This window comes from Gracilinanus agilis, chromosome 4 (genome assembly GCF_016433145.1).
Source record: "Gracilinanus agilis isolate LMUSP501 chromosome 4, AgileGrace, whole genome shotgun sequence".
Taxonomy (NCBI): domain Eukaryota; kingdom Metazoa; phylum Chordata; class Mammalia; order Didelphimorphia; family Didelphidae; genus Gracilinanus; species Gracilinanus agilis.
In genome coordinates, this window is record NC_058133.1 from 201,356,995 (window position 1) to 201,380,042 (window position 23,048).

A 23,048-nucleotide genomic window follows, 5' to 3' on the forward strand; every position below is an offset into this window, starting at 1 on the left:
GGGAGAGGCCAAAGAGAATCTTCTTCTTAGCTCTAAGTCACCTTTTCTTAGCACTGCAGGAATGCAAGGAAAATGAGTCTTTAGTACACTCTGATCTGGCACACAATCTGGGGTTTTGGAGTGTCTAGGGGAAGCCTGTACCCACATATCACCTGCATATACAATGCCTTGTATGAAGTCTCAGAAAAGTCCAAGGTGGATAAATCTGCAAGTCCACTCCCAAAGAAAAACCATTTAGACTGGAAAACTTATGTTTCCAGCCTTATTACACATTACATATTATCCTTTTTCACATTCTGGACTGGTCAAACCAGTCTTCTTGTCATAGTACTCCATTTCTTATCTCCATGATTTCTAATAAGCTATCTCTCCTGTCTGGAATGCTCTCTCAGAATCCCTAGCTCCCTAGAGAGAACAATTTTTTCCAATAACCATCTAGGTAGCTGAAGCAGGCAGCTTCAAAGATGCCAAGGTCATCCACTACATCCCAGGTCATTGCCAATCATCCTGATTTTTGTCTTGCCATTGGACTTGGATAACTCTGGAAGAGAGTGAGGCTATTGACTTTGTGCAACTCTGCCTCACTTAATCCAATTTAGTTGGAAGTCAAGAAGTCACCCCTAGATTATGTCATTGGTCCTCTTCAAAGAGGATGAGCAACAGCTCAGTCATCACACCAAAGTTTTCCTGACTACCCCCTCTCACCTATTAATGCTCCCTCCATATTTATTTTGTGTATACCAGCAGATGTTCTTCTTGTCTCTCTCTGATAGGTTGTTAACTTTCTGAAGTCAAGGATTATTTCTTTCTAGCCTAGTGCCTGACACAAAGAAACTGCTTAAGAAAAGCCTTTTGAGTAACTGGAGGCTGCAGGGTAGCTCTTTCCCCCTTAGGGCTCTTTTTGGAGGTGAGAATAGGAAAGAGGATCTCCCATAAAAATAACAATGACTTCCTCTGTTGGTGAAGGAATCTTTGGACAGCCAGTGACTTCAGCCAAAGCCTTGACTTCCAAGGCAAAGATGTCTTTGTAGTCTTACTAGACCCTTACCACTTCATCTGGATCCGAAAAGGCAAGCTCTTACATCAGAGGTATTCATCTTCCCTGAACACTCTGTATACGTCATATAGGCTTATGGTGTTTTAATGAAGATGTGAGGGGGTGAAGGGATGAAGGTAGGAGAATTGGAGGAATGGGAGAAAGTGGAGAGGAAGGTAGAGGAAGAGAAAGGAAGGTAGCGGTCCCCAGCCCCACCTGGGGAAATAGATCAGAGCCCTTCAGGGGCTTAAATAAAAAATCCGAGAGCAACTTTAGGGTTTTGAATAGCTTGGTTTTATTTAGATTAGAAAAGGGAAGGTCTAGGGAAAACTAGGAGGTAGGAAGAAAGGGGAAAAGGCTCCAAGAGAGAGATCAGGGTCTCAGGATGGAGAGCGCTCCAGGGTAGAGAGAGCTCAGGGTAGAGAGCAGAGGTTCCAGGGCGGAGAGAGAGAAAAGGCGCCAAACTTTCTCTTTTATACATTCTCTGACACCTCCCACAAAGGAAGTGGGAGTTGTCAGGGGAAGTTGTAGCAGGGATCCCTGGGAGATGTAGTCTTCCAGGGCTTATCACAATTTCAAATGACACATTCCCCCCTGTGATCCTTTGGGAGACTAATCTCCCCAAAGGATCATAACAAACATAAATAAATTTACAATTACAATAAAGAGTACATACATCATTACAAAGGGAGAAAGGTAACAATTTTTTTACAATATAAGAAAATCAAATTGTGCTTCTTTTACAAAAATATTCAGGGGGCAGTCCCCTTTTTTCACAACAAAATAGAAACATACATAAAACAAATTCATTTAAACAAAACAGATGAATTTAACAAATGAATTTTAAACCAGACAAATGAATTTAAAACCCCCAAAGTTCAAAATTTTGCACATCCTGTTGCTTTCTTAGGCTCCTGGATCAGCATGCGTACTCCATGTGGTCTCTACAGGCATCTCCATTTGGATTCCAGGAGGCAGTAAACTTTTTCCTAAAATAACCTAGAGTCTCCATATGAAATAAAAACATATTCCCCCCTGAGGAGGATAGAAAGAAACAATGAAATCACAGAGGGATATATGACTGAGGCAGGAGGCATATAAATCACTGTCAATCAAATTCATTAGAAAATTTAGCACAAAAAGGCTAAATAACTATTGGATGAAAAATTCTAAACATCCAATTCTAAATTTCATATGAAGAAAAGTTCTAAATAAGAAAAAAAGAAAAAAATCACACTAGATCTTTGAATAATGTCCAGTTAAAGTAATCCATGTCTGACATCATACACTTACCCACTTAGTAGCCAGTCAACCACCATAGTAAGAAATTTAGAAAAAGGACTAGATTTGTATTCATTGGTCTGATATTGGTCTGATATTACTTCGTGTCTTCTTTTCTTCTTTTGTCATTTCTTCTCAGGGAGCCAGAACATCCAATTGTTAGGTACTTGACATAAATTTTCACAAGGAGTGTAGTTCGAGGAATCCTATGTCTTAACATATGTTAAGCGTCACAACCTTGATTCTCACACTAGGTTCAAGTCCTTTTTATTGGCATAGAAGTCTTAGCAATCCTAGTAGGATTGGTTTCTCTTTTTGACCTGTGTGCTCTTTTGGCATCATGCAGGTTAGGTACATGCTTCTTTGGCACTATATAGATATCCGTGCTTCTTTGGCACTGTATTGATGAAATCTGTGCTCCTTTGTTGATCCCATTTCGTCGAATAAGGCATATGTACTAAGTCCCTTAATAGCAAAATACCAATGGCAGTTTCAATAGTCTAAGGCTTTTGGGTAGGCAGTTACAGTTAGAACAAATGGATATACTAAACCTACGCTAATCTAATAATCAAAAACTCTTTCAATTTAGATAACATGTGCTTCAAATTCAAAAATTGCACATGCAGTTATAAAAAATGTGCTAAAATTTATATATATACATATATATATCCTATAGTTAGTGACAATGAGAAAAAATATATGCATACGTATGTTGCAATTCATGCCACCTAAGGAGGGGTAGAATAGAAAGGTTCTTACTCAAGAATTTAGATGTGTTTCCTCTTAACTTAGCCATAACAAACTTCTTTAGGGGAGAGGATCTGGGGAGCAGCACGCTGTCTAACAGGGACCTCCTGTGCCTGGCTTGTGAAGAGGGAACTTTCGGTTTGGGTTAAATCTTAAGGAAGAGAGAATGGATCTGTTTCAGGATGAAATTCCACATCCTTTATCTCCTCTGTTAACTAGGCAAGGGAGAATGGTGGTAGTGGTGGGGAGGAGAGCTTCCATTGATGAATGGACTGGGTCAGATCCTTACTGAGCAGGGGGCAGGACAGTACCTGATTTATATTTCTTCCCCTCTCCTATCATGTGATTTCCCTTGGTCCCCAAGGATGTCCATCTGTGTTCCTCAGGGACATGGTGAAAAGGCTTTGTGCAGGAGCAAAAGATAACAGCAATAACAAAGAGGACCCCACTCTCAAGCTCCCAGTACACAGGCACTCTGATTCCCACCAAGAAAAGCAGAAGGAGCTTGAAGCAGATATTTGCCAGTCATCACCCCCACTTCCCCCAGCCTGGAGAGGAACTAGGCAGAGGAAGCAAAGCTTGGTCTATTCAATTCTCATATGGAGAATAAAACCCTTTCCCACTCTTCCTCATCTCCCTCACCCCAGGACAGACCACTTTCATCTTCAGAAATTCTAGGACCTTAGGCTAATTAGAGATTAGCTGCAAGATGATTAGGTGGGTAGAGCAGTGGGCCTGGAGTTAGGAAGACTCATCTTCCTGAGTTCAAATCTGGTCAAAAATGAGTTCTAACTATGTGATCCTAGACAAGTTACTTATTCCTGTTGGCCTCAGTTTCCTCATCTGGAAAATGAGCTGGAGAAGGAAATGGAAAACCACTCTGAAAACCGCAAATGGGGTCACAAAGAGTCAGATATGACTAAAAATGACTATAAACTACAAAGATTAAAGGGGAACCATCCCAGAAGGCAAGGGTAGAGATGGAGCTAGTGGCTCATGACCCTGAGAATTTACCCTTCCTAGTGGAGAGGGGAAGCCACCCCCTACTCTCTCAAACACACACAACTGCTAGGCAACCCTCCCCCCCAATGTCTGTTACATACTTTTGTAAGCAGGACTGGGCAGGGAGTCTCTGAACCAAGCAGTTCCCAAAGTGCCCCCTTACTTGTCATCCTGTTCATTCCCTCGAGGACCCATGCTCTTGTTGAAGTGGGCACTCACTCTGCCCTGCAAATAATAACCCTCTCATACCTCAGCCTGACCAGTTCTGGACAGAATCTTGCCCCAAGTCCTACAGATGACTCTCCCAGTGCATACTTTTGATATTTCCTGGATATAAATGTAGCACGTGGGCTATCTGCTCTATTTCCTTTTGGCAACATGACTGGTGTACCACCATTACAGCAAAAGGATGGCTGAAAGTCCGAAGGATAGGACCAGCCTCTAGAGACAAAGGATCAGTCTAATAATCAATATTAGGCTAATACCCAGAAGGCCCTGGGATGAAGACAAGATGAAGAACTCCCTTGCCCTCCTCACGTGCTCACAAAGGGCTAAGGTTCTACTGGGGGTAGAAGCAGGTAGGTGGTCCTAATTTGCACAGAGAAGTGTATATATGATAAATGGATGAAGACTTCCCATCAGAAATGACACAAGGGGTGGCAAAAAATTGGAAAATGAGGAGATGCCTTTTGATTGGGGAATGGCTGAACAAATTGTGGCATCAGCTGGTGATGGAATACCATTGTGCTGAAAAGAATAATGAACTGGAGGAATTCCATGTGAACTGGAAAGACCTCCAGGAATTGATGCAGAGTGAAAGGAGCAGAGCCAGAAGAACATTGTATACAGAGACTGATACACTGTGGTAAAATCGAATGTAATGGACTTCTCTACTAGCAGCAATGCAATGATCCAGGACAATTCTGAGGGACTTATGAGAAAGAATGCTATCCACATCCAGAGAAAGAACTGTGGGAGCAGAAACACAGAAGAAAAAGAACTGCTTGATCACATGGGTCAATGGGGATGTGATTGGGGATACTGACTCTAAATGATCACCCTAGTGCAAATATTAATAATATGGAAATAGGTCTTGATCAATGATACATTTAAAACCCAGTGGAATTGCTTGTTGGCTACTGGAGGGAGGTGGGAGGAGGGGAAGGAAAGAACATGATTCATGTAACCATGGAAAAATATCCTAAATTAAAAATTTTCAAATAAAACAAGTAAAAAATGATTAAAATAGGTAGATCAAAATACCTAACACTTAAAAATACAACTTTTAGATTAAAAAAAAATGACACAAGTGGGGAACCTTGAAAGAATCAGGAGAAGGGACAACCTGGTAGATAGTCAGGCCTAGAGATGGGAGGTCCAGGGTTCAAATTTGACCTCAGACGCTTCTTAGCTGAGTGGCCCTGGGCAAGTCACTTAATCCCTACTGCCTAGCCCTTACCACTCTTCTGCCTTAGAACCAATATACAATACCGATTCTAAGATAGAAGGTAAGGGTTTAAAAAGAGAAATGATGAAAGTGCTGGATCCAGAGAAGTATGGGAAAACTCATATGAACTGATGCTGTGTAAAGTGAGAGAATCTGGCACCAATACTTAATTCTAAAAGAAAAGAGGTTTTAAAAAGAATCAACACATTCTAGGAACAGAGAACAATCTCAATAAAAACAGGAAGGAGTATTGCCTGGCAAGTCACAGGTCCTGGATTCAAATGTGGCCTCAGGTACTTCCCAGGTGTGTAACCTTGGGCAAATCTTTTAACCTCCATCACTGACCCTTGGCCTTAGGGCCAATACATCCCAGGGTCTGAATCCTAGTCTGCAGTAACACGACTGGGATCAGGGAAGGGGGAGAGGAGGTAGGCTGTGTACAAGCTGTTATTTGGTCCTGTGTGCGGTATGACCATGCTGAAGATTTTGGCAGCTGTGTGGAGAGGTTGAACTCGAGGGGGAAGACCTAACTAGAAGCTGGGAATCAAAGAAGCTCTTCCACTCGTCGTGGTGAGGTCCACCCGAGGCGAGATTGCTGGGAAAGACGTTGCCTGTGGAACTGATCGACTTTTTCATTTGCCCGGAGACCAATGATACCCTTGGAAGTCAGTGTTATTGAAACACTGACTCACAGCCTTGGTAGGGAAGTTGCAGCCTTTGTTATCCGCCCCAGAACCCATCCCCTCCCTCTACTTAAAGTGCTATATATAAATGTTAATTATTATTATAAGGGACAGCGTGGCACAGTAGAAACAGCCAGTATTTATCTAGTGTTCTAAGGACTGCTGAGTCCTTAACAGATATATCACTGAAGCCTTGCAGCAATTCCTTCAGGTAGGGATTGGTAATCCACATTTTACAGACATTGAGAGGCTGGGGGAGGTTAGGGACTTACCCAGGGGCACGCAGCCCTCAAATGTCTTGAGTCGGGGCTTTATCCTGCACAAGAGCTCAGTCTTGGGATTCATGGGTCCAGATCTCAGGTCTGACACTTCTGGTGTGACTTTGAGACAATTTATTCTCTCTGGACCCTCTTCTCTAAACTGGAGATAATTACACTGGCCACTTCACAGGTTGTAAGGGAAGCACTTAGAAAACGATCTACTTCATTTTGGTATATGCTGAATTAGAAATGAATGAAAAAACATGAAGCACTTACTTTGTGCCAATATACACAGAAAAGTTGAGACAATCCCTGCTCTCAAGGAACTCAAACTCCAACGAGATAACACATAAGAAAATTCAGCCCAAGGTACACTGGGGAAAGGAAAAGGGAATGAGGATTTATACAGGGCCTACTGTGTGCTGTGCTAAGTGCTTTTTTCAAGTATGATCCTCCATACTTTGCAGGTACGATTACAAGAACTCAGGTCTACCAGATTCCATCCCAATGGTTTATCCACTGAGTCATCGGCTACCTTTTGGGAAGGCTTGGGGCTACCTTCGATTACATCAGTAGATCAGAGGCCCATATTGAGTCTAAAGGGCAGTAAGGCAGGACAGATGGAAAGGTCTGGAGGACCTTGAGACAAAGGCAGGGCAGACTTGGGGATACTTCATCTTTGAGAAGATAGTTGGAGACTCATCTCCTCTGAGTTGTGTGAATAGACCGAGTCTGGATGGATTCTAGGTGGTTCACAGCTGGGAGAGAGGGCAAGATGACTTGTGTCCTCAGTGATGTGATTAGGACTACTCAACCCAGCTGGTGAAAACAGAGATTTACAACTAGACAGGCCCTCAGAGGCCATTCAGGGTTATCCCCTTATTTCAAGGATGAGGAAACTGATTCCCACAGTTTAAGTAATTTGGCCAGGGTCAGAGAGGGGGTGCTTGGGTTTCAGCTGAAAACCTGCCCTGAAGGTTCTTGGTTTCAACCCTTCCTCATTTTAAAGGCACCTATCTTTCCCTTCCCTATCATCTTCTTTCCCTTCCCTGACCTCCATTTAAACACTTGAGTGTGGACATTTTCCTTGGGAAAGGATATGGTAAGCTCTTTGTGAATGTGATGTGCATTATTTCTTCCAAGGGATATTTTTGTCATAACAGGCAAAGTTCTTTAAACCAAAAGAAGGAATCTCCAAGGGTCAACCTTCAGCTGAATGGAGAACCTTTCCTGAAACCTCAGAGGTTTCAGTTTATTTCAGAGGTGGTCATCTACCCCTAAAATATTTTCAATATCCAGCGACTAAATCAGTGGTTCTCAAACTTTTTTGGCCTACCGCCCCTTTTCCAGAATATTACTTAGCCCCCTGGAAATTAAATTTTTTTAAATTTTAATAGCAATTAATAGGAAAGATAAATGCACCTGTGGCCATCACTGCCCCCCCCCAACCCGCCAGGGGGTGGTGACGCCCACTTTGGGAATCATTGGACTAGGACACTATAATGAAGTTTGGGTTATTGCTGTTTCCTCCACAGGCACAGGCCTCATTGCCCTCTGTCTAATCATCAGGGACAGAGCAAAGTTTTTATCAGAGGACGAGGGAAGTGACAGGCCGGCTCCTCACATCCCCTAGACTTGGGTTCTGTGATTGGAAAGACAGCTCTGGGAGTCAGAGGAGAGGCCAGGCAGTTAGGATAATAAAGTCTTTACTGCAATATCATCCAGAGTAGCAGCAGTCAATACATTTGATGCAAATCACTCCTCGGGGAGAGAGCCCCACTCACAAGAAATGGTTTATTGTATAAAATAAAATCAAAACCAAAAAACAGCATGGGCACCATTTGGAATCTACTTAGCTCTCAGTTTGAGGCAGATGGGGAATAAAGTCAACAACTGTTAAAACTTATGTTTTAGATGGATTTGGGGGGCTTCAAAATTAATGCTAAGAAACCCAGAGATGGCAGTGATGAGGGGCAGGGCCATAGGATGAGGGAGGATTCATCGAACACATTCACTTGGATATTAGAGAAAAGTCACTACACAGGGCCAGCACACATTCCTACTCTTCTCAGCCCCAACTCACAAACACACACAGACACAGGGAGCCAATCAACTGGGAAAATTCGGGAGATTAAGGCTTTGAATGAATTGTGGTCATTAGCTGGGTGATTCTTGCTTGGAGTGCAACACAGTTCCTTTCTCAAAGGGCTCTAAGAGGGCCTGGGTTCTTGGTTGTCTTTGGGTGGCAAGGGGGGAGTAGGAATGGAGGAACCCTCCCCACACCCACCCTCTGCCTCCATTCATTGCACAATACAGACAGTTCTGCTGGGTTAGGCAGTTAGGCAGGTGACTCAGTGGCTTAGTCAGCCCAAGCAGCTACCACCTGGGGTGGGGGCAGGAGAGGGAAGGGGAACATCCCTGACAGTCCTAGCAATAATAGCCACCTTGTGCCTCAAATGCCAGGTCGTGCCCTTAATCTGCAGGTATCTAGGCTGAGGAAGGAGTCCTAGGAGTGGATCGTTCTGCAGTGGGCCATGCCAGGTGGATGGTGGATAAAAACAGACGTGTCACCAGAATCCCCCCAGAGGGTGAACACCTCATGTTTGGGGAAAAAAAACAACCCACACTCCTCCTTGCCACCCCAATTCTAATGCTAGTTCTATCAATGAACAAGTTTACAGTCTCTTATAATGCTTCTCTAATGGATGAGTTGAAAAATGTCTATAAAATAATGGCTTCCTATGAAGATAAGATTAAATTTCCCTTTAAACACCAGGCTTGTGCAGGAGCTCTGTCTGAGCTGTCAAGACAGCAATACAGATTCTTTCCCTGAAGCTCAGCCTTCAGTGGGGCCAGGCAGAGGCTGCTTGCTGCTGCTGTCGCTGATTTGTGGCCAGACAGAGAAGCCGTGGTTGCCCCTCAGGGCCTGGAGGCCCTCACCAGGAGGAATGCCAGGCTGATCCCTGAGGCCAATCACCTTAGCCCGCCACAGGCACTGGCAAATATGAGCAGGTCAAGGAGACTTCAGAAGCTCCTGCAGACCATTTCTGACTTCCCCATCTCTGCCATTCCCAGTTTGAAGCTGTCTGTCAGTGGGGGAGAAAAACAGGACACACTGGTCGATGTTCCTAAAGATAAGGAAGGTGGAAAGTGCTTTTAGTGCTGGTTTTGAGTCATTTTTGTGGTGGTCTCCAGTTGGGACCAGGCTCCAAGCTGAGAAGCAGACGAGGCAGTCAAAAGCTCCTCCCTCAAAGAGAAATGGGACACGATTCTCAGTTGTGAGGAGAGATGAAAAAGGAAAAAGAACGAGCTTCTCCGTAGGCCCAATTCCACCACCAGGCACTCGGGGCTATTTGGCACAATGTTGCTCAAAAGGAGCTCAGCAGGGCCCCTCAGGATACAGAGCAGATCTGGGACTATGCTCCATCTTCTTTGTTGTTTCAAGCAGTCACTGTATTCCCACTCCACCACGAGTAGGACTGGATATCTTGGGTGGTCTGGGCAGAATTCAAATATAAAAAATATTTTTTCCACTCAAAGGGAGGAAAAGAAAAAGAATTCCTTAGAAAACTAGAACTTTTAATCAGTAATGCAGAATTTAGAATGTTTCCAAGTCTTGCTTCCACAGTAGGTGCTAGTGGCTGACTTAGGTGAGGTGATGAGAGGTGAGGTGTAGGCCCCTAAAAAGGAAGACCCAAAAAGGCCAGGACCTGATTAGTGCAAATAGAGGCAAACAGTCTTTTAGGAGTATTCCATGGCAGCACAAGCTTCTTGGGTCCTGCATGTGAACTGATCAATGCTACTTCTGTTGCTTTTCCAGGGTGCTCACATCCCAGGGGCTGGACAGGTGCAGTGACTGCTACAGAGTCACCTGGGTGAGTCCTCCAGTCAATGCTGAAGGTGGGATGGGGAGGGAAATGGATGATTATTTTTTTTCCACCCTTAATCTGCACATGCCGTCCCTGCTAGAAATGCATTTCGATACTGAACCCATGCCTTCTTTTCCCTGGTGGCCTGAGGTAGAGAAGCACACAAGGCTGATGGCAAAGGGTTAGGTATAGAGATTTTGTTCTTGATACTTCCTTCTGCGGGCACAACGGGGACATCCATTCTTCATCAGGGCTTGGCAGCTACTATGGAAGACGGTTTTGCACTCTCTGCACCTGAGAGGAAAAGAAAAAGCTGTGTGGTTTAAATAAGCTCTGTGGGATGCCCCCTTCAGGCCCCAGGATCTCTGGGCAGGAGTTCTGGATCTAGAGTGCTGATCTGAGGCTGGAAACATCCTACTCAGCAGTTTTCCTTCACCAAGATAGTACAGTGGACTTCTTCTATCTCTTAGGACAGAGGACTAAAGAGCTAGGGCCCTAAAAATATTCAAGACTGGTTGGCTTTTTCTTTCTAGGAGAAAGGGGCTGATTAGTGAATCACTAAAAGCATCTGAAGGCCTGTCTGGGTAGGTGGACAGGTGGGAGAAGGTTGTTGCCACTTACCGCGTTGTGGTATCAAACTCAAAAGGAAAGATGATGCCATTGTGGTGGCAGATTTGGCAGATGAAGCCCCGCTGGGTGCACAGGTCACAGTGATAGACATGCTGAGAAGCAAATTGGATCAGAGCCTGCAGGAATCCCTCAAAACTCCCATCAGCAATCTGCCAAAAGGAAGCATGGGAGGAAGTTCTACCATGAGGGTTGTACATGTAGATCACGGTCCTGCCATTCTGGGTCTGGCCTTGCCACATACCCCCAGGGGCTTTGTGTGGCAGATCATGTGGAGGGAGGAGAAAGGCAGGAGGAGGGGCAGGGGAGAGAGAACAGGAAAGGGAAGGGGAGGGGCTGAGTTTCCTAACCCTTTTATCTGTAACATCTTTTCCTCCCCCCATGCCTCAACATTCTTTTAAAAAAGATGGAGAAAGGGGAGAGAAGGGTGAAACAGCCCATATATATGGGTTAATGGGACCACTGGGCCCAGCCTCCATTACTATTCCCTCTACCTGGGACTGTGCTCTTGCCTACCACTGCAGGGCACTGTGGAGACTGTCCACTCTCAACCCAGGCAGGCAACACCACTGTGAAGCCTATAAAAATGGGCTTTTACTGTTCTAAGCATCAATAGCCCTGGGGCCACTTTCCCATTCCCTATTCATTCTTTTTCTGGAAGGGACCCAACAGGTCTTTGTGGAACAGGGACTAAATTCTCACCTGCTGAAGGTCAGCAACGCTGTACTTGTGAGGAGACTCTAAGAGATAGTTTCGATGGTCGAGGCTTCAGAGAAAACATGAGAGGGTGGTTAGCGGGATTTCCCTGGAACAAAAACTCATGTTTCAGGGGCGGAGGAGGAAACTAGCTCAGACACTAACCAAACTTTGGCTTACACAACACAGATGGCTAAAGATCCCCTACAGTGTTACATCCTGAGGAACAGAGAGGAAACACCTGGGGAAGCTGTCTTGGTGCAAAAATCTGATTGGCTTCATTGTGGGAGAGAGGGCCAAGGCCCAACTACAGAAAACCAAATCTTTATGGTTCCTTGAGAAATTTAGGCTTGGTAACCTGCATGTCACTTTTCAAGGGTTCCTTTTACCATCTGGAAGAAGGATGGGTCACAGCAGCTAAGGGTGCTTTGTCAGAACTGTACCAGACATTTCATATCTATGTTTATATATTTTGAATTTAAGGATAAGGGGACAGCTTTTCTTTCCTTCCTCCTCCTCCTCTCCTCCCGGGGACAGACACACTCACACATAGACATAGACACACACACACACACACACACACACACACACACACACACACACACACACACACACACACACCCTCTTCAAAACTGTACACAATAGGGTTGCTGGGAATACTGGGAAGCCTGGAGATTTCCACTGAGAGCCAGAGGTCAGCATACCCTGTACCTTAAGGGGAACACAGATACTGCCACTAACTTGAATGCAATGACTTCTTCCAAGTAAACTTCCAGCTTTACAGGGAACAGGAAGCTGCCCTTTATCACTAGCAGGAAGACAGTGAATGTGAATTGTAGCCTGGCCCCAGTGTCCCAAAGGAAGGGGTGGGAGTTGTATTTGGACAGAGTGCTATCACTCTCCCATCAGTGCATCTTGTCCCATTGTTGTGGAAACTTATGGGATCTAGCAAGAGCAGAAGGTCCTTCCCCACGGGCATCATGCCCTTTCTCTTCCTGCTAGACTAAATGCCATGTGACTCCTTGATCAGGTGGGTCACTGGAGGCAGTTAAAAGTCTTGGCTGGGTTCATGCTAATCCATAGTGGTCCAAATATAGACCAAATTTCCACTCTTAACTCTGGCTTTTTGAAAATCCAAGGAAGATGTGTATTTAGCATTATTTTCCAGTGTATACCTATAATATTCTCCTCCAAATAGGCCTTGTTGCCAGAAGACAGCTGGAGACAGCTCCCACTAGCTCTGGAAAGCTGATTTAAAATTTCAGTGTGAGCACTTACACCTTGTAAATCAGCAAACAGATACAAATCAGGGCTTGATTTATTGCTTTGTTGATTGTCTAGTGTTAAGAAAGTGATAGAGAAGAGTTTAATTATGTAAATTAAAGAAACAGCCAGTTGGCATCATTTACCAGCACACTCCCTGAGTGCAGCCTATATAAGAATCAATTCAGAAATTTGCTATTGTGATTTTTGAGCATGAAATTTCCTTCTCTGGACCTCAGTTTCTCTATTTGCATAATGGGAGGATAATTCCTGTTGTGAAAATAAAAAGGTTTTATATACTCACCAAAACAAACAAGTAAACAAAAAACCCCAATCTTTCTGTATATGGGGATAAGTCTTTGCTAAAGAAGGAATAAAAGCTGAAATGGATAATTTTTGTCACAGGCCAGCCATATTCCCTCCTTCATTCCTCTCAGGGCACTGTTCTTGACTCCCCAAACTTTTCTCCATTATGACCCAGCAATCTTCTCAGCCTACAAGATTACTCCAGTCCTTCAACTCCTTCCTCTGATTGGCCAGTTCCTCCCAGAACCACCATTTTAAGGAAAATGCCCAGGATGGTCATGTTTACTTCTTCATTCTTCCTGAGATCCACTAATGACTTCTTTTCCCACCATGACCCTGTAGCCTTCTCACCCTGTAAGATCGTTTGAATTCTTCTGAATGGCAAATTCCTCCTGAAACTTCCATTTTTAAAAAAGTGTCCAGGAACCATGCCTTCTTTTTCTCTGCCCCACCCCCCAAATCTTTGACTTCTTCCTCTCCTTTCTTGTCTCCTACTTTTCAGTTTTCTCTTATGAACCAACCTAGAATCAGAATGTCAGCTCCTCAAAGGCACTGAGTCTTTTTGCTTGGATTTGGTAGTCCCAGTGCTTAGTATAATCCATGGCACTTAGTAAACCCTTAATGAATGCATGCTGACTTGATTTGAAATATAACTGTAAAGCTTTTTCACAAAGAAAAATAAATGCAGTTAGAATTGCAAGTGAAGTAACTTTTAAAATTCTTGTAACAAATTTCTCTGATAAAAGTCTGAAAGCCAAGATATAAAAAGAATTGATATAAATATGTTATGAGATCTATTCTCCATTAAGCAAATGGTCAAAGAATATGAATCGGCTATTCTCAAATGAAAAAAAAAAAAAAAAAAAAAAAAAAAAGGATCCAGATTACTGCTGATCAATAATATCAAATGGAAAAAGATGGCAAAGGAGGGAAATGGAGATTGTTAGATTGGTTATTATGGACAGGTCCTCTAATACACTGCAGAATTATGATTTGGTTCAATCACTCTGGAAAACAATTTAGCACTGTGACTAAAGGGTCACTATCCTTTGACCCAGTGACATAACTATTTAGGCAGATAGCTCCACAAGGTCAAGCATAGAAAGAAAGAAATGTTTACAGCAGACCATTTTTATTATACCAAAGAAGTGAAACAAAATAGCTATCAATTGGGAAATAGCTAAAAATTGTGAGTTATCTGAATTTGATGTATTGTTATAGGTTTAAAAGAAATGATGAATATGACAGATTCAGAGAAAGACAGAAAGAGTTGCACATAGAGTTCAATGATTGGCACCAGAAGAATAANCAGAGAAAGACAGAAAGAGTTGCACATAGAGTTCAATGATTGGCACCAGAAGAATAATTTCTACAACTAAAATAATCCTATGAAGGAAAATAACTTGGAAAGACTATGTATCCATGTATCCATCCATTAATCTATCAATCTATCCATCTATCAATCAATCATTTATAGATCCATCCATCCATCCATCCATCTTACAAAGGAGGACTTCTGTTTGTGGTTGGTATGGGTTAGTGGGTTATGAGTTAGTGATAGGGAAACAAAATAGCACTAAGATAGTTTTTAAAAGGCACATAAGAAAACATTAAGTATAGAAGGCGACACACGGCAAATTTGCTACTTCCTTGGTAAAATTAATGTTTTAAAAATGATATCACTGACAGTTTCTTATACAATCTTTCTTATTCTCTATAGACTAAAATATTTGTTGATTATTTTAAAATTCACACTAAAAGAGAAGTATTTCTAGACCTTTAGGAGAAAAGTGATATAAGTATCAAGGAGTGGAGCATATTTTTATTCCATAATATCCATCTTTTACATGGAGTCCCTTCTATCACCGGACAGTTTTACTGTTAAAGTTTCCCTTTACACCGAGTCCAAACATGACTTCTTTTAATTTCTGCCTGTCACTGGTTCTGCCATTTGGTGGCAAATCTGGAATCTCCCTTTCATAAGACAATCCTTCAAATATCTGAAGCCATCTCTTCTGTCTGTTCTCTTCTACAGGCTCACATCTTTTCAGATGGCATGGTGTCCAGTACCCTCAGTGAAGGTGCCCTCAGAGAAGGTTCCAGTTTTTCAGAATTTTAAAAATGTAGACACATTAGCTCACAGTACCTCAGGAAACTCTAAAACTAAGCTGAAGAGAAGGTGCTGGACTACAGTGCTAGAGAAGTTTCCTTTAACCAATGTGATCAGGTCCAGTTCCTATATCTGCCCTAAAATGTAACACCTGTAACTGAACACAAGCCTCCAGATGTCTGACCAAACCCTCCTGGACACAATGCCACAATGTAATTGCATTATGTAATTGGCTACCAAGTCATACTCCAGACTTGTCCTGAGCTTACAGTCTATAAAAGCCAACCAACTGGATTTCCCCTTGTTCATTTATTTTAGCCTGCTGAAATTTTTTTGGATCCTGATTCTTCTGCCAATGTGTTTGGCAGTCATGCCAAACTCTGTGTCATCTGTGGTTTTGACAAGCATGTCACCTATACCTTCCAAGTAAAAAAATGTTGAGCCGAACAGGCCTGAGGCCAGATCTCTGGGACATTCAATGCCAGATTATGCTCCAGATTGGCTCTGTTTTATTAATGAATACTCTTTGGGTTTGAGCACTTTTATTTCAAAGGCTCTAAGCATTTTATAAACATGGTATTGATCTCCCAAGTATCACTTGAGAAGATAGGCAACTGGGCAACTAAACCTGCTTTCACCTTCATGTTACAATCATGAACTGTTGTTCCCTATCAATGAAACATTTATTTGAGATATACTGTTCAAAAGTTTTATAAACTTACTATATACATCTTTTTTGTTTTTACGTAGTTATTTGCCATAGATATAAGAAGTTAAGTTGGTAACGATTTTATTTAATTTCCAACAGGCAAATGAAATCAATCCCAGATTGGTGGACCTTGAGAGGCCAATCTAATTCAATCTCCTTATTAACTTACAGGGAATAATTAATAGGGAACATGAGGCCCAGAGATACCTGAAAAGTCCCAGCTTCACTAAGAAATCTTGTGGTTGTTACTGACTCTGAAATTCATAGCTCCCTGATTCCTCTCTGGTTAGCCAGCCTATTGACATGAAGATAATGAATGAGGGGCACCATCTATGCCACAGCCTCTCTCAGCTGAGTACTAAGCTGTTGGATCATCCTTGGGACACCTTCTAGCTCTAAAAATCAAGACTTAAGTGTTCCACATAGGTTCACTTTTCTGCAGAAAGCCATAGGGTAAGGAGCCAGGCATGTTCTCTAATTCCCTGAGTGGTTTTCTGATTCCCAAACTAGTTCAGGGCTAATAACTTCCTGTTGGTTCTACAAACCCAAACTGTGAGGAAAGGTACATGGTCTTTACCCAGATATTTGATATGCTAGAACCCATGCTCATACCTGGACCCATGGATGGGGAAGTCAGTTTTGCTCTCACCTGACAAAGATTTCACCATCTCTAGTTATAGGGAGTATAAAGGGTTGGACACTTATGAATTCCTGGTCATGAGAGTCTTATAAAAGTAAGAATGAGTCAGTTCCTCCTGAGTGCTAACCATGTGACCTCTTAGTCACCTTAAAAGCCTGGAAAGCTTGGACTTCGGGGTTTACCATGAGGGCAGAAGTAAAACCTGCCTATGGAGCTGTTCTTGAGATTCCATTGAAAGGTGGAACCCAGGCTCAGAATTTACAACACACTATCAGAACATCCTTCTTTTGGATCACCTTGGCTGAGCTAGTGATTCCTAAAAACAACCAAACTATTCTTTTGAGAAATGAGGTCCTATTGCAGGAATAGTTTATGGGGCCTGCAAAGAGGAGCATGGGGTTCCAGAAACTAGAACAAGCAATCAGGAGAAGTCAGAGAAGATAAGAAGTTGCTTATGCTGTACTCTGGACTGCCACTATCCTTAAAGAAGTAGTTTCACAACTTTGTTTAGTAAACTGACTGTAGTCATTCTCCATGGTATCAGAGTGACTCTACTGGGAAATGAAATCATGGTTTGGAAAGCCCACCCTTTTGACAGGTAAGTTAGTCCTGAGTATTTCTCTTAAGTGCCTTTTTCACTCAGAAGATCCTATATGTATAACCCCAATTTCCCTATATGGAAAAAGTTGGATTGAGGCAGGAAGTTTGAGGCACAAGTGATTTATTCCAACTTGCTCATGGGTACCCGAGATGGGTCCCAAGTCTTGGCTTTCTGGGCCTGATTCCAAAACAAATTTTCTAGAACCTCGTTTGAGGGCTCCACCACAACATGTTTAAAGTAGGACTATTTGGCTACATGAAGTCATGGCTCTAGAATGTTATTCTGGGCTGAAAGATGCATAGAGTATACAGTGGTTTGGGGGCTGGCACTTACCGCTTACTTAGTTCTTTCAGGGCCCCACTTCTGCACAAGATCAGGTAATCACCTAGAAGTTTAAGTTGCTCCCGGCTTCTCCAGATATGGTTCATCCGTTCCACGTGATCATAAAGAGACTTATTCACTAGCTGCAGGTTGATGAGGGGCTGGTTCCGGATTTGGGTTAGGAACTTTAGGGCCTGCCGGCAAACCTACCAAACACAGACACAGCACTATATTGATGATGAGAGGTAGGGGTATCCATATTAGCCCCATGGGCCCTTTCCAGCTGCTTCACTGCTCTTCCAGGTTTCTTCTAAACCTCATTCTTCCTGATTAAAAGATTAAAACTCTTTCAGCAAGCACTCTTCTTCTGCCCTGACTAGAAGACAAAGTGGCCCAAGATAGTTCTGGCCACAGGAAGCATTAGATCAATCATTGCCAAAAGATAGTTTGGTGGTGCCAATGGATGTGTCAATGACTTTGGCTCTGATAAGGGCTTCCTCATGACCAACATAACATAAAACCAGATGAGGAGTCATGTGATATGCTTTTAAGTACCTTTAGCACCTCCAAGCACCAAATATTTTGAATGGCATAATCTGATAACAGAAGACCTGAACTGTAAAGTTTTCTTATCTCAACTGGCAGGAACCTTAGAGAGTTCAGCCTATACCTGAGCAAGAGTCTCCCCTTAGTGTCTTCCCAATGAGTGACCATTTACCCACTGAATGAAGACTTCCAATGACAGTGAGCTCTCTATTTTAAGAAAAACAATCCATTTCTGGACAACTCTTATTTTAAGAAAGGCATTCCTTATATCAAACCAGAATCTGTCCTTGTAACTTCTATCCATTGACCTAGTTCCACTTTCTTCCACATAATAAATAGCCTTTCTAATACTTGTCCTTCATGACAATCTTTTCTGTCTTCACTTCTCCAGACAAAACATTGTGAGTTTTTTCAAACAATTTTTGATCTGATAATAACTTCTAGAACATTGGACAAATCACTTAATCACATTTATAAAATGACCTCTAACCCTTTTGGTCCTCAAATTCTGTTCCAGTGTTAACTTTAACCCTATTGCAACCTCAGCTGTCCCCTCCAATGTGTGGCTAAGCTAATATGGCAGGCCCATGATGATCTATCCCCTGACCTTGGATAAAGGAGAGCTTTTTGGCACCAGTTTCCCCATCTTCAAGCTCTCCAAATGGTTTCTAAATTCTCATCCACAAATAACTAACTCCTCCTCTCACTGGACCCAACTTCCTAGAACCCTGACATTTTGGAAAAGTCTGTCCTAATCCAGACAGCCTCTTTATAGGACAAACACTTGTTTTAAAAATTAAACCCACATGCACACTTTGCTTGTTTTTAAAAACTCACCTTCCATTTAAAAATCTGTACTATGTAATTGATTCTAAGACAGAAGAGCAGTAAGGGCTAGGCAATGTGGGCTGACTTGCCCAGGGCCACACAGGTAGGAAGTATCTGAATTCAAATTTGAACTCAGGACTCTCTCTAGGCCTGGCTTTCAATCCACTGAGCTACTTAGCCTCTCCTCCTACCCCTCAACTTACTTTTAAAAACCTCTTCAGCGGTGCTATTCCACATGATTACTCTAAGTAGATAGTGCTTTAAATTCATCAGATGAGATAGGCAAATTAATAAAACCATTTTTTTGGTTTGTGGTGATATCCTGCCATTCTTCTGTGTGTCAATCATCAGGAGCAAAGAAACATAACAACCACAAAGAAAAGAAATCCCCAAGAAAAGCAACTTTCTATTTTGTAATTTTCATCACTGTCAATGTTCACACACTTCCTAATCTCAGATCAATCTAGAAAAAAACATGAATTTTCCTTCTGCAAAAGTGATGTAGGGAAGAACAAAAACCACAAGAGGCCTACATTCTGGTGTTCCCCAGGAGGCTCCTAGCTTAGCTAAACTCCTGAATACTCCCATGCTCAAATTCCAGTCAGATGCAACTGAAGTGACACTGAAATAGTTAAACCAATACCACACATGATATAACTCCTGCCACCATGCCACCACCTCCCCCCACCACCCCACCCCCAAACTCAAAAGACTGGAGGAAGAAAGGGTAGTGGGTTTAGAAGAATCTTGGATCCCTTTGGCAGTCTAGTGAACCCTTGGGACTCCCTTGTCAAAAGAATGTTTGTTGCCTACATCAATAATTTAAAGACAACCTCAAATTTAGATAGATGCTAGTGCCTAATTGGAGTCCAAGGATCTCTTCTTGGCCCTCTTATCTTCTCCTTCTACATTCTCTTGCTTTGGTGACCTCAACTCCCATAGGGGGTGGGGGTGTTCAATTATCACCTCTAGACTGATATCTCACAGATCCATTTATTTAGTCCCTCTCCCCCTCTCTCTCTCTCTCTCTCTCTCTCTCTCTCTCTCTCTCTCTCTCTCTCTCTCCCCCCCTCTCCCCGCTTGAGCTCCCTGCTCGTTGGCCATTTTGCACTGGATGTATTGTAGGTATCTCAAACTCGGCATGTCCAAAATGGAATCCTTATTGTATTCCTCAAATCCATCCTCCTCTTCCAAACTTCCCTGTTTCTGTTGGGTATTACATCCTCAAATTACCCAGGTTTGCAACCTTGATATTGCCTTCAACTCCTTGCTTTCTCTCACCCTACATATTCAGGCAGTTGACAAATCTTGTCATTGCTACCTTCACTACATTGCTTACACCTGACTTATTCTATCTATACCATCATCACCTCATTACCTCCCACTTGGATTGTTTATTACTCTGTTTTCTCTCCTCTCTAATCCATCCTCTCCCAGCTGCCAAAATGATTTTTCTAAAGTACAGGCTAGACAATGTCATTCCTTTTCTCAGACTCCCATGTTGCCCTACTGCCTTGAAGGCAAAATTCAAACTCCTGTTTGGTATTTAAAGGTCTCCACAATCTGACCTCTGACTTACATCAGTAGTTTCAGAAAACATGTCAGACTATTCCCCTTTACACAATATGGTCCAGTCACATTGGCCTTACTGTTCCTCATAGCCAACATCTCTTCTCTCTATGCCTTTCCACTGGCTGGATCTTATACCTGGAATATATTCTCTCCTCCCTTCTACCTCTCTGAGCCTGGATTTTCTCAGTTCAAGGGCCATCTCCTATGAGGCCTTTTCTGATTTCCCCTCAACACCACAGGGACTAGTAAACCCCTGCCCACTTCCACCAGTATCTGTTTTAGATAAATGTTGTTTCTCTTGACTAAACTGTAAACTCCCAGTGGGCAAGAACTGTTTGGTGCACTAGTATGATACATGGTATATTGCTGGCTTGATTACCTGGTATCATACTTGTAAGCCATATAAAATATTACGTACTCTCATTAGACTGTAAGGTTCTTGAGGGCAAGAACTATGTTGTTTTTCATTTTTGTATCCAGCACCATAGTGCCTTGCACATAGCAGATGTTTATTAAATTGAATTGAAATATGATGGTTTCTTTAAACTCGGTACCTTCCCTAAATACAGGCCAGTGTACACAGGAGCATTAAATAAATGTTCATTTGACTAGATCTCCAAGATGGATCCTTAGGAATAGAAATATCATTTGTGGCCATGGAACACAATCACAGCACCTGCGATGGGAAGGCTCAACTCAACCTTAGCTCTGGACTCCTGTCACCTGAGCTCGCACTAAGTGAAGGGAATATACAGATAACCCAGTATGTCAGCAGATGAAGTTTGAGTTTTCCAAACCACAGAAACCATGTAGCCGGAGCCTGTCCAGAGGACTTACGGTGCGTTTAGTGAGATCCCAGTTATGGATGAGCCTGGCTGGAATCACCGAACTGTCATCCTGGTGGCAGATGTCACAGTAATAGAGGCCAGAGAAGGCACAGAGCTTGGGTCTCACAAATGAGAATCCAATCTGTCTGGAGCAGCCTGGAGGGTTAGAAGGAAGACCATGAGAGTGTGAGCATCAGCCAGAGGGCTCATAACCAGCCTTTTCTATTCCATTCTTTTCCTTCTTTCTAGGCTGATGCCAGTCTCACTTACTCCCTGGGGTTTTCTTTTCTTTTTTTTTTTCCCCAACCCTTGAAGTTTATTTAATACGATTTTCTTCCATTCTATACAACAAAAGTATAAAGACAACATTGCCTAAAATGCTACAAAGATACAAAACTCATTGCAGAAATTTTCTAGTACTGACTGTACAATAAAAGCCCAGAATGCAATTTACATTTTGCAAAATTAACCTGTTAGCTTCCCAAGGGGTCACAGTCTCAAAGGGCTGGCTCCTCAAAAGGCAGCACCCTCCCTGGGGCTTTCTATATCTGACAGTGACTCTTCTGAAGCAAAAGACAATGGGGACATTTCAAGTCCCTAGTTGTCCTGTCAAGTTTAACAGATTGACTTAGAGAGATTTATAACAAAATTAGACTAACTCAGATCCTCAGGAAAAATAAAGAGAAATTGGTGATGACAAGGCACAGCCCCACAGGGAAGCCATGAAGGGACCCGACGAACACTCACAGCCAGTGAACAACACTACCTTAATGCTTCCTGCTTGTGTGCAAACAGGCCTTTTTATACTTTGGCAAGAATGTTCTGAAACCTCCAGCTCCAGACACTAAGAGGACCCAGAAGATGCAACAAGTTATAGCAGGAGGTTGCTACTCCAGATAGCAAAAAGCTAAAGCCCCAGAAACTTCCCCTCACCCCAACAAGAAGGGGCCCTTGACCCTTCCCTTTTATTTTCTGACTGATTTTTATTAATGATTTTTGTTTTTAATTAGATTTAATTAGAGGGAATTAGATCCCTCTGCCATCCACACGACCTGCATGACTGTGGACAAGTCCTCTCTCCTCCCCAAGCCTCAGTATCTGTATACATAAAATGAAGGACTATATTAGACAGCCTTTAAGGCCTCTTCTAGCTCTATATTGATAATCCTACGATACTACCCTTTCATGTACCTTCTAACAAAGACTTTAAAAGGGGGGAAAAAAAGAAAAAGCAGTTCAGCAAAACCATCCAAACATATCAATTGCATCTGATATTATTTGCAAAATTCCACAGTCTCCCACTTCAGCAAAGAAGTGAGGGTACATTTTCTCAACTCTTCAAGGACAAAAATCAGTTGTTATAATTAAATAGCTGAACTCTCCCATTTTCAATAGGTTATATTCACATAACATTACAATCTTCCCCAGTGCAGGCTTCTCCACATTCCTCTTTTAAGAGCAAGGGAGACCAAGTAAAAGTTATAAGGGGAGATATAAATAGCTTGTTAACATGCCAGCTAGTCAATGAAGATTTATGAAACAATCAAGGGGAAGAGGGAAGAGACTTTTGTACTGGAGAGGGATGGAAGGAAACTAGACTAGTCTTTGCCCATAAAGACTTTATAATCTAATAGAAGAGGCAAGACTTACCAAGTACAATAAAAGGGTTCATCTGAG

At 42.6% G+C, this 23,048-nt stretch overlaps 1 protein-coding gene across 1 annotated transcript in view; it reads right to left on the reverse strand.

Moving 5' to 3' along the window:
- Nucleotides 1-8,211: 8,211 nt before the first annotated feature.
- The window catches only part of PLEKHM1 (pleckstrin homology and RUN domain containing M1), a 43,521-nt gene continuing 28,684 nt past the window's right edge, over nucleotides 8,212-23,048 (reverse strand). The window contains exons 8-12 of the mRNA XM_044672281.1: nucleotides 21,382-21,527; nucleotides 17,611-17,804; nucleotides 11,655-11,718; nucleotides 10,947-11,104; nucleotides 8,212-10,619 (exon numbers count right to left, since the gene is read on the reverse strand). Of these exons, the coding sequence (XP_044528216.1) occupies nucleotides 10,508-10,619; nucleotides 10,947-11,104; nucleotides 11,655-11,718; nucleotides 17,611-17,804; nucleotides 21,382-21,527 (674 nt within the window). The 3' untranslated portion in view covers nucleotides 8,212-10,507. The remainder of the gene's footprint in view (nucleotides 10,620-10,946; nucleotides 11,105-11,654; nucleotides 11,719-17,610; nucleotides 17,805-21,381; nucleotides 21,528-23,048) is intronic.